Source organism: Planococcus citri, chromosome 5 (genome assembly GCF_950023065.1).
Source record: "Planococcus citri chromosome 5, ihPlaCitr1.1, whole genome shotgun sequence".
NCBI classification, from domain to species: Eukaryota; Metazoa; Arthropoda; class Insecta; order Hemiptera; family Pseudococcidae; genus Planococcus; species Planococcus citri.
The window spans coordinates 18883318-18899537 of NC_088681.1; the positions used below are offsets into that span (position 1 = coordinate 18883318).

The following is a 16220-nucleotide window of genomic DNA, read 5'->3' on the forward strand; positions in this document are numbered from 1 at the left end:
TAAAATTATTCAAATTGCATATTTTTCAGAAAAAATGGAAAAAATTGAAAAATAATTACTTCTGATTTTGTAAACGTTTTCGATTCTGCACAAGCCTGTCTTTGTAGGTCTGTGTGTACAGTGTTTTGCTTTTTGCTTTTCTTATCTCTGAAAGTTTGAACGAGGTCGACTGAACTTTTAAACTTTCGTCGGTTTCGTCTGTTGTAAGGCTCTAGTCTTTTGCGGTGATAAGCTTTTTAAATTCTGTTGGCGCGTGATGCTTTTTTAAATACATCCAAGTCCCTGTTGGTGTTCTTGGTATATAAATGGAAGAAGAGCCGGTTCAAAAGCCTCGTCAAGCAAGAGGTACCCCAGCTTATAAATTTTCGTACAAATTTGCCATCTGTTTTGTCGGTGCTTGCGCCGCTGTGCAGCTTCTTTTTGCGTAAGTATAGAGAACTTACTTTGAATTATCGCCAAATTTTAGTGTATTAACTGTCTGTCATTCCTTTCAGGCAAATTAGTAAAGAACGATTCTACAGAAAAATCGCAGCTGGTTACTACAACGCATCGGAATTTGCTAAAAATCGAAGAACGTTGATGAGTAACTTCAGTCCGATACCTAATATTCGAGATGGTCCCGTGAGGGAATTCGAACGCCGTACCGAAAGTCTGGATTACGCAGCAGAAAATACGCTGGATATCGATCTGAAATAACTTCGTATCAACTTTTCATAGTATCAAAATAGTGATCAGTGATAATGGCGTTTTTATTGTTAAGAACTTAATTTGTTTTGGTATAGTGAGAACAGCTGTACTTGTATATCAGCTTTATTAATTTTACGCCGAAATATGAACGCGATTTCAAAAAGGTATAGTGTTACCTAGTCTTATGTTCTAATTGTTAAAATGAATAAAAATTATTCCGTTTGAAATCGTCTTATTCGCGTTGTTATTTTTGCAGAAATCTCAAGAGTAAATCTAAGACTGATTCTAAAACAGTTACTTTGAAAGAAATGCTATCGAAGAAAGATCAAAATACCGCTAGTACTTCGAACACGAGTGAAAATCAGAATGAAAGTTTCATTGATGTTTTCAAATTCAACGCAGGTACGAATCAGTTATTTCATTTTTCGTTGAAAAGTAACCAGTCTTGATGGAAGTATTTTTACAGTTAAGGATAAAAAACACCAAACACAAAGTCAGTTTAAAGAAGACAAATCCAAATCGGATGATGCGTTCGATGAATTATTTTCGGATTTCAAAATTAAAACTGAAACTTCGAAAGAAGACAGTGCGTCGAAATCAGACGACAGCGTTGACGAGCTATTTTCCGATTTTTCAAGAAAAGCTGCGACTTCCAGCGATGAGAATAAATCCACTGTTGACTACGAAGAGAAAGATTTTACTGAAATTCTACGTGATAATCTTTCTACCAGATGTCCCATTTGTTTTCGAAAAAATAGTTACGATGGTGAAGCCGCGTACATTGGTCATTTGAAAAAATGTGCTTATACTAATAAAATGACCATGGAACAACTTAAAAAAGCTCTAGAACTGCAGCATAAACAAGCGTCGGAACGTGTAGCTTTAGGATTACCGATTGCACCTAAAGAGAGACCGCAAAGAAAATATCAAAATAAGGTACCAACTCATTGCTTATTTACTGTCAGAATTCAAATTGATAATTTTCTTGTTCATTTTGCCTCTAGGGACCTATGGATTCCAACATGCAGCTCGGAATCGCCTTATCGAATTCGTTACGTGAGTTCGATTATATGAATGTAATTCAAGAGAAAGAAGCCCTCGTTCAAGCTGGAATTGAACCGGAAACACTTTCGCAGTACAGAAATCTAGAAGATTTTGGATTTGCTTCTAATAAACCGGCCGAAAATACGAATTTTAGAGGTTGTCTTGCAGTCATATTTCACTCAAGTTATTCGTTGCATTATTTGATTTGAAAAATCCTTTCGCAGGATATAAGCGGAATAGAAATCCTGCTCCTCGAAATACGGTGCTTTTTACTCGAACTCAAGAAGAAAGGGAACGTATAATTACCGAAAAAGTTGCCATCTTATTGATTGACGGATGCACCGAAACAATACCTAATGAAACCATCTCTGAACCATTCATTCTGAAATCAAATTATTTAAAACAACATCTCGACGATGTAAGGTTTTCAATAACGTGATTGCTATTTTGTTAATCGCAGTGTTTCCTGTTTCAAGTGGTCAATTTTTTTGCTCTAGGAAACGACCTTTTGGAAAAAGTCTCATCAAATGGAAGAAAATATTACAGACTTGTATTATGTTGAGACGTTGTCCAATTTCATCACCCCTTGTGAAGTCGACACCGGTGCGAATTTGCGACATGTCTCTCAAATACCCTGCAGACCTCCTAGCCCAGTAAGTATTTTACTCGAAAATTAAAATGTTGATGTTGAATAACTTTGAAAAACATTAATCTTTTTTCATTTTCAGCCCAAACCAACCATCTTAAGAACCATCGAGCCTGTGTCTTGGGTTCCTCCTTCTCCCGAAACACTAACCACGATAAAAACCGTAACTAAAAAGTTGAAACGAACGCCCACTCCTGTGATTAAAGATTCCCAACTGCGTCAAGATTGGAGATACATGTTGAACAAAGATATCCTCAGCGATTTGACTATCTACGTCAAAAACGAAGTACCTATTTACGCTCATAAATTAGTCTTCTACGCCAGATGTCGTTCTATTCTGACTGAAACGATCGAAGAAATAGAGAATAATAAACGTAACGAAATCTTGATGTGGATGGAGTACAGTTTCGAAGCTGTTATGTCCTTATTGGAGTATATTTATGCCGGAAGTCTTCCCGATTTAACCAAACTAGCTGATCCTGACAAGAAAGATCTTAGAGCTTTGAGTGATAGATACTCCTTTAAAGATGTAATCGATGCGTTGAATAGTTCGGAAGAAGCTCAAATGTTTTCTTGTGACGAAGACGAGTCATCTTCACCTTCAAAGAATCATAAAGTACCTGTAGTGGAGCTGACTATGTTATCATATAAATCTGCATCCCCAGTTAAGAACGATTCTGCAACGCCTCATAAAACGGATCTCGTAGAAGAATCTGAAATTATTTCAGATGATGATTCGTCTCCTAAAAATATCGCTGCCGAAGTAACCGAAGGCGAGAAAAATTTACAAATAATGTTAGAATCAATGAAAACGCAGAATATACGATCACCGGAACTCTTCGAAGACGATTCAGATACGGCAGCAGAAGAAACGAGTGAAGCACGCAAGTCGCAGAGTCAATTATTTATTGAGGAAGTTCTGTCTCGATTATGTAGTCCAGTTCGATCACCTTCTTCACCCAAGAAACCAGATACTAATTTAAACGAATCGATAATTTCTGAAGTCGATCTAACCGAAGAATTCAACAGTGATAAGAAAATCGTCGAGAAACGCAAATCATTCTCCCCTTTGGAAAAAAGTCGAGTGAAAAAAACCAAAACCTCTTCTGAGAAGAAAAAACGCAGAACACCCAGGAAGTTACCTCTCAGTCAAGTTTGCTCGTTAAGTGATGCTTCGGAAATTAGTGATTCTGACGAGTCTCTTTATAAAGCCAAGAAAGCCACCAGTGATCACTCTAATCACTCTGATCTTAATAATAGCATATCGAGTATCGAACACAAAGATCCGCCGTCGTCGAATTCACAATCCACGCACAACATCTCCGGTATTGATGAAATACCTCGTAGAGAATCCGAATCCTCGACTACCAGCAAGGTATCGCATGTTTTAAACGATGAACCTTGCCAAGATATAAATCCTGTTTGGGAAGGCTTCGAAGATTTCAACAGTATGCCTTGTGATTACGATTATTTTCCCGAACCGGTTCACAACTCTTCTCATGTATCTGGGCGTGGACTAGGACTCTCATCGCCTCGTAAATCAAAATCACCTGCTATAAAATTCGCCACAGATTCGCTTTTTGATTCTCCTCTTGTGGCACTTTCGTCGCCTTGTCAATCAAAAACCCCTGTGAGAAAATCCATCACAGATTCCCTCTTTGGTTCTTCGTTCACCGTTTCGGAAGATATCTTGAGTAAGATTGAAACTGCTGCTTTCGCTGTAGCTTCGCAAAAACCGCCGGCGAGTTCGACTCCCGATAGCGTTAGAAAATTTCAACGTCGATCGAGATCAGAAAATTCGATAACTCCTGCGAATAAATGTTCGTGGAATAATGTCACTCCTATGGCAGATTACAGCGCTATGAAGAACGAAGAATTAAAGGTATGACTATGAGCTTACTTTTTTCCTGCGTGAAATGGTATTTTTGTTTATTCAAAATGAATCGTTTAATGTCTGTTTTGTTTCGCAGAAAGAACTAGAGAAATACGGTATTAAACCCGGACTGAGTAGAAATAAGGCTAAAATGATGTTGAAATACATATATGAAGAGTTACACCCGTTCGAAGATAAAATCGACGAAGTTCCTCAAAAAACTAACGATCCGGCTACTCGCAAAGATCCTGAAAAGAATACCAATCATGATGCCAATTCGAATGATTCTAGGTAATACTTCATCATCCAACGGAACGTAGTCCTACTCTCAAATCAAATACCATTAACGATAATTTCTTTCTACTTTAGTGATACCGATACTTCCGGTGTAAGTGTATTGGAAGAAACATACGTAGAAGATACACCTGAAATTTGTACACAAGATCCAGGAAATACCAAAACCAAAGTTGATTTAAACACCGGATTTACTAATTTATTACGCTGTGATAAGTCATTGCAACGTCAGATCCTACTTTATGAACCAATTTGGCTAGAACCGTTGAAATCTACTTTGAAAGAATCCGGAGTCAAATGTACCTTGAACGAATTAATGAATTATTTAGATGAAAAGGTGCGTAATTGGTTCAGCTCTTTGGATCAAAATGACATATTTTATTACATCGTTCGCTTTTTTTTTCAGTGTATAACGTTTCGTAGCCAACAACAAAGAGGTAGGCAGAAGAAAAAAAAGTCCACTGAAGACGAAAAAACTAAAAAGAAGAGAAAGAATAAAGATGCCATCGATTTTGCAGATCTTTGATATATTTGTATATTTGTTTTCTTGAACCATTTTGTGATTTTGTATATAGCGTTATTTTTTGTAGGCTCGATATTTTGTGAAGTTTTTATATTTCGTTCGTTTTTTCATTTGTATACCTTTTTTTTCTTCAAATTTGAGGTATTATCGTCGACCGACGGTCGACGGGTATTATTTATTTTGTATTTTTAGAAATGTACCCGTAAATACCAAGTTCTTTTAATAAAAACTACCATTATGTTTTTTTCTCCAAAGCTGCAACTAATGTGTGCATTTTTTGTTGCAAGTGGCAGTAAAGAAAGACATTTTGGAACTCCGAAGAGCAAAGCTCATGACCATGAAGATATGACGAGTTCAGGTCTATTTACGAGATCTTCTAATGTGAAAGGTAGAAGAACTTTTGATGAAAAGCTCGGTGTCTCATCTGTTAATATTAAAATTCGCTGATTTTGAATTATAAAATCAAATTAGCAAAAGCTGTATGTCGGAGACGCCGGAAAGTTCCAAGAGCTCCAGTCGGTTTTTTACTCCGAAAATGGTCTTTAGTTGCTCGATGTTTATTTACATCTACTTATCACTCTTTTTCCTCGCTGATAAGAATAATTTTTTTTCTTGAACTAAATTCAATTTCTTAGTTCTGAATTTGTGAAGAAATGTGAATTTCCGAATTTCAGAAATGTTTAAAAACGTTTCAAAGATAAGGACTATATCTAGATGTACCTGGTGTACCCAAATCTGTCAAAATATTAGAAACTTCAGCTCAGAAACACCAAATCCCAATGTTACCTTTGACTTCACCGATAAATTTAAAACATCTCACATTCGAATTTCTCCTTTCCAACGTGTTCTGTTGGGAGCAGGCTCTTCGATCATGTCTTTGATAGATCCTTCCAGAGCAGGTAAACTCATCACTTGTTTATTTTTTCTTTACGAGTAATTTTCAAGGATGATTTTGATTCAGATATGATTGCTATTATGGGAGAGACAACCGGTGCAGCTGCCATCAACTATATGCATAGTCAAATGTCAAAGGATGAAGAAGGGTCCAGAATTCTAAGGTGAATATTCATAGGAACTCTCACTTTCTTAGCCTCAGAACAAGTGTTCTTTTACCGAAAGGTTTCAAGTAATTTCAAAGCTTGATGTATCCCACGCTCCAACTTTTCGATCCGAATCAGATTTGTGAAAATCTGAAAGCTATAAATAAGTACATCAACGTATGTTTTATTTCCATTTTTATTCTAGAGAAAAACCTGTGATTAATTCGTCGACTATTGATCTAGAAGCGTTGAAATCGTTACCAGATAATACGCTTGGCAGAGCATATGTACGATTCTTAGAAAAAAATGTAAGCTTTGTTATTCGTAATAATTGACAATAGTAATATTATGATTGGTTTTGGTATCTCATATTATTGTATTTCCTTTCGCAGAAAGTTACTCCTGATTCGAGAGATATCGTTAAATTCATCGATGACGTTGAATTAGCGTACGTGATTCAGAGATACAGAGAAGTTCACGATTTAGTTCATACTGTTCTCGATATGCCAACGAATATGTTAGGTAAGGTCATTCATAGAGTTCATTACACGATAAGGTAGAAATCAATTAATCATCGTGATATCAATCTCTGTGCTGTTGTAGGTGAAGTTACCGTAAAATGGGTCGAAGCTTTTCAAACGAGGTTACCACTGTGTGTTTTTGGAGGAGTATTTGGTGCAGTGAGATTAGCGCCCAAGTAATTGAATATTCATTAGGTAAAGTGCTCAAATATGGTCACCAACCCTGCATAAGCAATGTCCTTAACCACAACTTGATGTAATTTTTTACATCACGCTGAAAAGAAAAAATTTTCCACAACATGATGTAAAAAATTACATCACAACTACGATATTGTAGAAATTTTTTTCCAGCATTGATGTAAAAAAAATATACTTACATCAAATTTTGAAAAAAATTAACATTTTGATGTATTTTTTTACATCAATATTGTCGTTTGAGGGTTAAGGGTGTTTTTTTTTCTTCGATAAATGTAACCAGGCAAGCCACAGATCACACGTACTGGCCTTAAAATCATACCAATCGAAAGCAGAGATTTCGCATCTTTTGAATAGGTACCTTATTTTCACTACATTGATCAAATTTGCGTGCGAAATTTCTTTTTGAAAATTTACAATTTTTTTCCCACAAGTGAACCCCTTGAAAATTGTAAAAATCCAAGTGTGGCCAACCAAAATCAGGCTACTCAAACTTAGCCACTTGAAAAATAAAGAACAAAATGCATTGCACACGTTCATAGATGTTGTAAGTTCATTTTTTCGACAGATTTTATAACGTTTTTTGGGGAACTAAAATTTCCAAAAAAGTGACGGAGGCTTCGAACAATTTCTAGTTGACTCGTAAATTTTAGCTTGGCAACTTTCTTCAGTAAAATTTTACGGAAATTTCACCATTAAAAATTTTTTTGAAGATTTCATTACTTGCTCAAAACGGTTGAAACATGTTTCCATCCCATCCAGAGAGTCAAAGCTAACAAGGGAACCTACTTGAGGTGTCACACTCCGATTTGAACGGGACCACGATTTCTGGAAAGAGCATAGTTAAAAACTCCCAAAACCAAATTTTTAGCTGCCCAAGTCCATTTTTCGATTTTTGGCGAATTTTAGAAAATTCAAAATTGACTGTTTTTGGCGATTTGTGCTTTTTTAAAAAAAGTACGTACTTGATCAGTAAAAATGGTCAAAATAAGCCCCAAAACTAATATTAATTATCTAAATCCATATTTTACCGTTTCCAGCCATTCTGGAGCCTCCAGCGCGATTTTTCAATTTCTCCAGAATTTTGAATTTGCTCCAGAAGGCGCGAATATGAAGTTGTGCAGCTAAAAATCGAGTTGTATATTATTACACTCGACCTGTTAAACGAGTTCATCCACATTTGAGCCGATTTTGAGAATGACACCTCAAAAGTGGCGTTTTGACCAGCTTTTTTCAAAATTAAAAAATCCAAAAAATCAAAAGATAACCGTTTGTGAGGAAATTTTCGAAATTCACTCGAATCGCTGTATTTTGTCCAAAACTAACCCCCCAAATCCAAATTTCACAATTTCCAGCCATTCTGGAGCCTCCAGCGCGATTTTCAATTTCTCCAGAATTTTGAATTTGCTCCAGAAGGCGTGAATATGAAGTTGGGTAGCTTAAAATCGAGTTGTATATTAAACTCGACCTGTTTAACGAGTTTATCCACATTTGAGCCAATTTTAGGAGTGACACCTCAAGAGTTGTTTTTTGACCAGCTTTTTTCAAAATTAAAAAATCCAAAAAATCAAAAGCTTCCCGTTTGTGTGGAAATTTTTGAAATTCACTCGAATCGCTGTAGTTTGTCCAAAACTAACCCCCCAAATCCAAATTTCACAATTTCCAGCCATTCTGGAGCCTCCAGCGCGATTTTCAACTTCTCCAGAATTCCGAATTTGCTGTAGAAGGCGTTAATATGAAGTTGGGCAGTTAAAAATCGAGTTGTATATTAAACTCGACCTGTTTAACGAGTTTATCCACATTTGAGCCGATTTTGAGAGTGACACCTCAAGAGTGGTTTTTTGAGGTGTCACTCTCGCTCCAAAACGGCTGGAAATGATAGAATTTGCGCTCTTGGGGTTAGTTCTTGAAGAAATACAGCGATTTGCAGAAATTTCAAAAATTTAACACAAACATTATCTTTTGACTTTTTTGGATTTTTTAATTTTGAAAAAAGCTGGTCAAAACGCCACTTTTGAGGCGTCACTCTCAAAATCGGCTCAATTGTGGATAAACTCGTTTAACAGGTCGAGTGTAATATACAACTCGATTTTTAGCTGCCCAACTTCATATTCGGGCCTTCTGGAGCAAATTCAAAATTCTGGAGAAATTGAAAAATCGCGATGGAGGCTCCAGAATGGCTGGAAATTGTAAACTTTTGATTTGGGTAATTAATATTAATTTTGGGACTTATTTTGACCATTTTTATTGATCAAGTTCGTACTTTTAAAAAAAAAGCACAAATCACCAAAAACAGTCAATTTTGAATTTTCAAAAATTCGCCAAAAATCGAAAAATGAACTTGGGCAGCTGAAAATTTGGTTTTGGGGGTTTTAGATTATGCTCTTTCCAAAAATCGCGACCCGGTTCAAATCAGAGTGTGACACCTCAAGAGGTTCCCTTGTAAGAACTAAGGTACCTATTACCTAAATACCAAACTTCAGCTTGGCCCAGATTTGATTTTTAAAAATTCGTCATAGATAGAAAAATGCACTCTAACCCCTAACCCTTTCTTGACAAATCATCAAACTTATCGAAATCCCTACTTTGCTCTTAATTTTTCCAGTCGAACGCTAATGTGGCCACTTTAGGCCTTAGGTTAGGTCGTCAGCTCGTCACATTGGGCACTTTACCTTATTACGAATTTATTCGTTTCGTTTCAACAACTAATAAGATGAATTTGTTACAGGCAACGAATGAAATATGTCAATTATTACCTTCCATGGGCTATAAAAACCGGAATGAATAGTAAATTTTTCATGAATGTTTATTACGAACAGAGATGGGATCAGTCGATGGAAAGTCTGTTGAAAGAGTTGAATATTGAGCCTTTAGTTTTGCCAAAGTAATCTTAATTTTGGAGATTGTATCAGAAATTGAGAGAAGTAGGCTAAAGTATTCTGTTTTCTGTTCAATTGAATATTTTGGAGTATTTCTGTATGTTTTATTGTTAGTGTTGCTCTGATTTTATTGAAATTTGATGTGAAAATATAAGAAATATACTGTGTTTAATTATATCACCGGAATGATTGATATTTACCTCGTGAACATTTTTGAATTTACTTTGAGGTTTGAGGAATCGCCGAAATGATCAATCACTTCATAATCTTCATTATCGTGAATCTGAACCTCAAAATGTTTGAGTTTGAAAATTGAAAATGTTCAGATGTTGAAATTCAAGAACTCTAAAACTAAAACCATTTTACAGTCTTGAAAAATGAAAATCTGAAGTAATCGTTCGAAATTTTCCAAAAATAATTCACAAAATTCTCAAAAAAACGAAAAAAGGAAAGGAAAAATCGATCGCCACAAATAAAAACGTAAGAATTACGTTTAGTTACGTAGCGTTATCCGGCGTTATTTAGCTTCCCTTCTGTTATTTTTCATCTGTGATTTTGAACATGCTAAGAAATGTTTGTATGTTTACGTTCATATTGCTTTTGTTGTTTCAAGTGGGAAGAGTTGGGATCTTGTTTCGCGTTTTTTTAATTTAATGTGAGTGAATTACATTTATTTAATTGAGTGAAAAATAAATAAGTTTATTAATTTCATATCTACATCGGTTGTGCCGTTCGTTACAATGTCGATATTATTTTCGCGGTTTTGATCGGCGGTTCGTTAGATGTAAAAATTTGTGTGATGTTGAGCGGTCGTAGTATCATCTGAGTGCTAATGTTTGTGTTCAATTCGAGCTGTATTTTCATCAATTAATTATGGCCGAGAGTAAAATCGATCTGTCAAAACTACCGGAGGATGTTCGGGAGAAGCTAGCTGAGCTAGATTTGGAACTATCTGAAGGTAATGAAAACTTGTAATATTCGTAACCGTATAGTCTACCACTACAGTGTACCCTGTATAAGCTCTCTGCTCTCTTAATTAATAAACCTAACAATTGATATAGACCTTAATGAAAACCAACGAGATGTTAAATTCTCTCTCTCGCCAACTCTCAACAGAATTATTATTAGCAATTAGTTCTAGTCGAATGGAACCGGTCTCGCGAGCCAAACCAGCGACGATTTATTGGTGTTTGGTAAATAATCAACTGGGAATCGGCGACGATGATTTTTCACAACCGACAACGAATAAACTACGTAAACCATCAATCCGAACGTGTCGGTAAATAGAATCTTAACAAGTGTTTTTTTACTGCCAACATAAACAATCTGGTTTCAAAGGTGTATTTGTTTACATATAGCTAACGTCTTGCGAATTTCTCTTCGTGATCGTATCGTCGTCGTCATTGTATCGCAAAATATTCTAATCTTGAGAACCCCTACTAGTGGAGAATGGATTGGATATTGTGACACGTTAATTTTCTATACTCTTAAATGACGCATTCCATTCTATCAAGCAAATCGTGTGTGTCTGGAGATTGATTGAATCTCTCACACGCGACCTATATCAGCTATTCATCGAGTCTCCCATATGAGACTAACTACCGTTCGCTATTATATTCTCACTCGCAACGATACACTTATATCACACCGGTTCCATGTATAGAAGAAAAAATAATCTACGATATGCTGCATTGTGATAATTTCCGCAGAAACTAATCGTCTCATATAATTTCCATTTAACCCTGGCCTGCTTCATGGAATCGTCTCATCAGTACTCTTGTACGTGAAAAGAAGATATCTTTGCAAACATTTGCTGGAAATTCGCCCAAATCTCATTCGTTCTATTATTAAAGACGTCGAATTTTTTCGCCCGTGCTAATTTTCTTCTCAGAAGACTGGAATCGTTGACTCGAGAATATCAGGTGAGCTCATCGTTACAAAAACGATGGTACGGATCCACAATGCACCATGTACACTGTACAGCTAGTGGTTTTTACCACAGCTTGCCCTCAACAGCAGTCTTACGTCAGGTGATCGAGTCGCAGTCGGTCGTGTTGTTCATTGATAAAAAAACACGTCGTCAGCGGTGTTTCCTGTACTGGGTATTGTTTTTTTCAAGATAGGCCAAAGCTGAAGTCGAGTCGAAATTAAAATTCGACTATCGTTTTACGCTATTTTCCCCTCGCGATGCGATACCCTATCCCGTTATTTAAATGAAAAAAACTTGTTATCAAATCCGCGATGAAATTTCTTCTCTTACCTAGCTCGTGTTTCTTGTATATTGATTAAATACGATAACTTTATGAACGAAGAATATACCTAGCAATGATTAGTAACAGATAACATGCTCAAGAGTCACAGTACAATGAACAAATTTTCGTTACAGACTTATCTTTCTGTAGTCTATAGTTTTCATATATTATACGGGTTACATTCGCCTTTGTCTTTACCTCTGGGTTGTTTAATAGTGTGCTATTAAAACCTATAGCGAATTATGCGCGAAATTTAACCAACGGTATGGAAATTCTAAGCGACAAAATTGCCATATTCGACATTCAACTGGGTACTTGTACGTTTTGCGAATGAATTTGAATTTAACGCGTCAACTTGAGCGCAATCGTTGTATTCAAAAGTGAAATTAGGTGTCGAGACAGACGACGATATTCAAAGGCTGGATTGTCTTGTACAAAATAGCCTCGTTTAACTACTCGTAAAAGCTCGACGAAAGTTTACTTTTGTCTGCAACGTTCGGCGAGGTTTGACGATTACTCGAGAATTCGAATAGCAAAATACGTCGAAGTGTTTTTGTCGTCTTGAAATTACCGCAAGTTAGAGAAATTTTTAAGCTGGGGAGAAGTTTGCTCGAAGTTGGTGGAAATTTTAAGGAGGGGGAGGGGGTGAGGAGAGGTATTGGTTTGGTCAGCTCGACTATCCGAGGTGTTGGAAAAGGGTTTTGAAATTCAAATTCGCTTGAGATATACGAGGGATGGTTGTTGTTATGATGTTTATTTAGGATCGGAAAGGTGATGACTGGAATTTTTTTCTTCTTATCTTATGCCTCAAATTCGAAATTTGGAATATTTTATAAATTCAGAAACCACGTCCCGTATTATGGATTTATGAAAGGAGAAATGAGGAAGAAAAAGTTGGAGGAGAAGGATGACTTCAATACCAATTTTTTTTTTGATTTCTTGGAAATTCCGAGAACTGGGGAACAGCTTGGGAAAGATAGCCGGGGAGCCCGCTTAAGGATCTATTGCACCCCCCTGTCGATCATATGGGACAACTTTTTTCTTGAAGGGGGAGTCCTAAGGAACATTTCTAGCCCTGGTCCTCAAAAACAAAATGGCGGCTATTTTGATTGACAGGTCAGCAGAAATCGCAAATTTTGCATTCCAACATAGAACTTGCGCGAAAATTTTAAAACTGTACAAAGGTAGATCGAAAGGGCAGGCAAAAATGTATCACCTGTCACAATTTCAAGTGCTAAAGCGCCTTTTTGGATTTTTAGGAAATTTTTGAAAATCAAATTAGGCCAAAAATGAGGTAAAAATCAAAATTTTACCAAATTGACCAAGAGGGGCTGAAATTTGGGATATACCCTATTTTCAACATGCCAAATCGATTGGAAACTGTTTCTAACCGTTTTGAGCAGTTCATGGAGCCTCCAGCAGATTTTTGAAACTCGAAATTCCGACAAAATTTCATCAAATGGAGTTGAAAAGCCAAAATTCATTCTGCAAACTAATTTCAATACGCTACGAAGTCAACTGCAGGTGGATTTTGAGTCGTTTTGGAGCCTCCAGCGACTTTTTGAAAATTATTGGAGCCTCCAGTAGATTTTTGAAACTTGAAACTTTTCAAATTTTCATCAAAAGAAAATAGAATAAGCCGAAATTCATTCTGCAAACCAATTTCAATACGCTACGAAGTCAACTGCAGGTGGATTTCAAGTCGTTTTGGAGTCTCCAGCGACTTTTTGAAAATTATTGAAACCTCTAGTAGATTTTTGAAACTTGAAGATGGAATAAGCCGAAATTCATTCTGCAAACTAATTTCAATACGCTACGAAGGCGACTGCAGGTGAATTTTAAGTCGTTTTGGAGCCTCCAGTGACTTTTTAAAAGGTTGTATATGGCGTTTTTTGGAAAATGAAAATTTCCAAAAAGTAGCTGGAAGCTTCAAAACCAATTGAAACCACGCAGTTTACTTCATATCGTATTAAAATTATTAGTTTGCGAAGAAATTTCTGCTTGCTAACTCCATTTGATAAAATGTTGTGGGAATTTCAAGTTTCAAAAATCTGATGGAGACTCCAGCAATTTCCAAAAAGTTGCTGGAAGCTCCAAAATGAACACCTGAAGTCGTCTTCAGAGAGTGTTAAAATTGGAGTGCAGAGTAAATTTCGGCTTTCCATCTTCGTTTGATGAAATTTTGGGAAATTTCATGTATGGCGTTCCCTTCTTTCTTGTCTTTTTTTTCTCATTTTTTTCAAATACGGGGTGTCTATTGGTCATGAAAGTCATGAATTTTGCTCGAAACACACTTGAAAATTTTTTAAACAGCCCATAAAATGAAAACAAAAATAAAAAAATTGTTAAAAAAATTAGAAAAATGAAAAAATTGAAGTACGGACTTGCCTACAAATCAAAAAAAAATTCCTCGCAGTTTCAAGTTATCCAAAATTGTTGTGGGGGGAAGGGGGGTATTTTCATGCGGTAAAAATATGAAAAATAGGTCATGAAAAAGTCGTGATTTTTTGTCTGGGAGTTTTGTTAGACACCCTAAAATGACATCCGCTCTCTCTTTCGAGCCTACATTTTTTCCTCAATAGTCAATTATTTATAGATACCTAATTAATTTTCACAAGTCAAAGGAATCATACCAACTGGCACAAAAAGTTTTGAACCAAACAAAGGAGAACTGGAAGAGGATCCCAAAAAACCCTTCTTGCAAAAATTTCAGTTTCTGAAATTAATTTTTCGATTTTTGGCTTATTCCAAAATTTGATCAAATTGACATATTGGGCTGAAAATTAAGAGTTTACACCTTATTTTTGACCTATCGAGTCGATCAGAGATGATTTCGAATTGATCTGGAGCCTCCAGCGGATTTTCAAATTCTCCGGTTTTCGAAAAAAAATGTTCGGGTTCGTGTAAAATGACCTGTCGGATGAAAAATTGAAATGGTAAAATCATTCTTGACGCCCCCTTCTCCAAATAAAAAAAAAATCTTGAAACAACCAAATAATTATACTGAAAAAGTTGTGCAAAAGTGAAAAATTGACCTGAGAAATTTGCTCCCCTCCCTTTCAAAAAATAACAGAACAAAAAATGAAAAGTGTTTGAAAAAATTGTCCTGCTAAAAATCCTTCCAAAGTCGTGCTTTTTTGGCTTGAAATTTTATGAGACACCTGGCTTTTTGGGTTTTTGATTTCTCGATCCCTCTCTGCCCCCTTCCAGCTTCAAAAAATCGGATTTTCGCGCCTTTTTCTCGATTTTGGATTTTGAATTATCGCTTTTTCGAGCTTCTTTTCATTTTTCCTGAATTTCCTTTGATTTTTATCAATAGTTAATTTTTTTATCATCTGAAACCTGAAATTGAAAAAAAAAGGTTTCGGTTACTTTTTTCATTATGAAAAATTCGAAAAATGGAAAAAACTAAATGCGATGTTTGAAAACGTCTTTTTTTTATGAGTTACTTCCTCAAAAATTGAGAAAATGAAAGCCTACAAACTTTTTGAGTAGAGAAAGTCAGTACATACAAAATCTGAGATTTTTAGTGTTTTTTTTGTTTGTTGTTTTTTTTGTATAGTTCCCCATTTTTGTCTCGATTCTTCCCTCCCATTTTTGAAAAAAAAAGGCAAATCCATGTGCGAAATTCCATTTTTTAAAAATTGAACGAAACAGCCCAAAATGAAGAGAGATAATTTCAAGAATAGGTACACTGGAAAAATTCAAAATTTCTTGTCAATATTTTAATCTCTTCTCTCCCTTTTATACTCCCATCCTCCTTAAAAATCTCAAGAGTTGAATTAATTTTTTTTGAAATCTGAAGAAATTTTTTGGAATAACCTGACAACAACGAATTCAGTGCTTTTAAATATTTTTACCCTTCCCTCCCTCCCACCCCCCCCCCCAATTAAAAATTTTTGCCTTATCGTGTAATTTTGAAGGGAAAAAATGGAATTTCAACTCGCTCTGGTGATAATTGACATACTCTTGAAAAAACCTTTGAAAGTCAACGTCAATAAGGTACAACATACAAATTTTGAGTTTGTAATTCAATAATTTGATGGACTTGTAAAAAAAGCCTCCTGCAATCAAAAACATTTATTATTACTAACTAAACCTATTTATACTTGTTTGTTTTATTTATTGAGTAAATTCAATTACGAAAAATGATTACAAATTCCTTCAAGATTGAATTTTTATCCTTAGAAAATTTGTGCATCCTATTTTTTTTACGCCCACCTTCATTTTCGGACACTAGCACGTGATAACGTTCGAATAGGAAAA

At 35.7% G+C, this 16220-nt stretch overlaps 3 protein-coding genes across 5 annotated transcripts in view; all 3 read left to right on the forward strand.

Annotated features, from left to right (window-relative positions):
- The first annotated feature begins 117 nt into the window (after positions 1-117).
- mus312 (mutagen-sensitive 312) lies at positions 118-5321 on the forward strand. Its single transcript, XM_065367835.1, has 11 exons — positions 118-424; positions 495-851; positions 944-1089; positions 1154-1623; positions 1692-1887; positions 1956-2149; positions 2229-2384; positions 2460-4259; positions 4348-4541; positions 4620-4881; positions 4951-5321. The coding sequence occupies exons 2-11, from the start codon at positions 832-834 to the stop codon at positions 5068-5070; spliced, it is 3558 nt and encodes a 1185-aa protein (XP_065223907.1). The 5' UTR covers positions 118-424; positions 495-831; the 3' UTR covers positions 5071-5321.
- Positions 5322-5653: 332 nt separating this feature from the next.
- On the forward strand, positions 5654-9879 carry Coq4 (Coenzyme Q4). Its single transcript, XM_065367838.1, has 6 exons — positions 5654-5966; positions 6029-6125; positions 6313-6415; positions 6500-6629; positions 6711-6804; positions 9552-9879. The coding sequence occupies exons 1-6, from the start codon at positions 5744-5746 to the stop codon at positions 9709-9711; spliced, it is 807 nt and encodes a 268-aa protein (XP_065223910.1). The 5' UTR covers positions 5654-5743; the 3' UTR covers positions 9712-9879.
- Positions 9880-10302: 423 nt separating this feature from the next.
- The window catches only part of DIP2 (disco-interacting protein 2), a 189237-nt gene continuing 183319 nt past the window's right edge, over positions 10303-16220 (forward strand). For all 3 annotated transcript variants that reach the window (XM_065367697.1, XM_065367698.1, XM_065367699.1), the window contains exon 1: positions 10303-10660. In XM_065367697.1, the coding sequence (XP_065223769.1) occupies positions 10576-10660 (85 nt within the window). In that variant the 5' untranslated portion in view covers positions 10303-10575. The remainder of the gene's footprint in view (positions 10661-16220) is intronic.

What these genes read in the sequence shown, in the direction of transcription:
- mus312 (XM_065367835.1), top strand. Translation starts at nt 832, where the DNA reads ATGAACGCGATTTCAAAAAG. An exon ending in TGTTTTCAAATTCAACGCAG is followed by an intron (nt 1,090 to 1,153) that starts GTACGAATCAGT and finishes GTATTTTTACAG; the next exon opens with TTAAGGATAAAAAACACCAA. An exon ending in CGAAAATACGAATTTTAGAG is followed by an intron (nt 1,888 to 1,955) that starts GTTGTCTTGCAG and finishes ATCCTTTCGCAG; the next exon opens with GATATAAGCGGAATAGAAAT.
- Coq4 (XM_065367838.1), top strand. Translation starts at nt 5,744, where the DNA reads ATGTTTAAAAACGTTTCAAAGATAAGGACTATATCTAGATGTACCTGG. An exon ending in GAAGGGTCCAGAATTCTAAG is followed by an intron (nt 6,126 to 6,312) that starts GTGAATATTCAT and finishes TTTTTATTCTAG; the next exon opens with AGAAAAACCTGTGATTAATT. An exon ending in TACGATTCTTAGAAAAAAAT is followed by an intron (nt 6,416 to 6,499) that starts GTAAGCTTTGTT and finishes TTCCTTTCGCAG; the next exon opens with AAAGTTACTCCTGATTCGAG.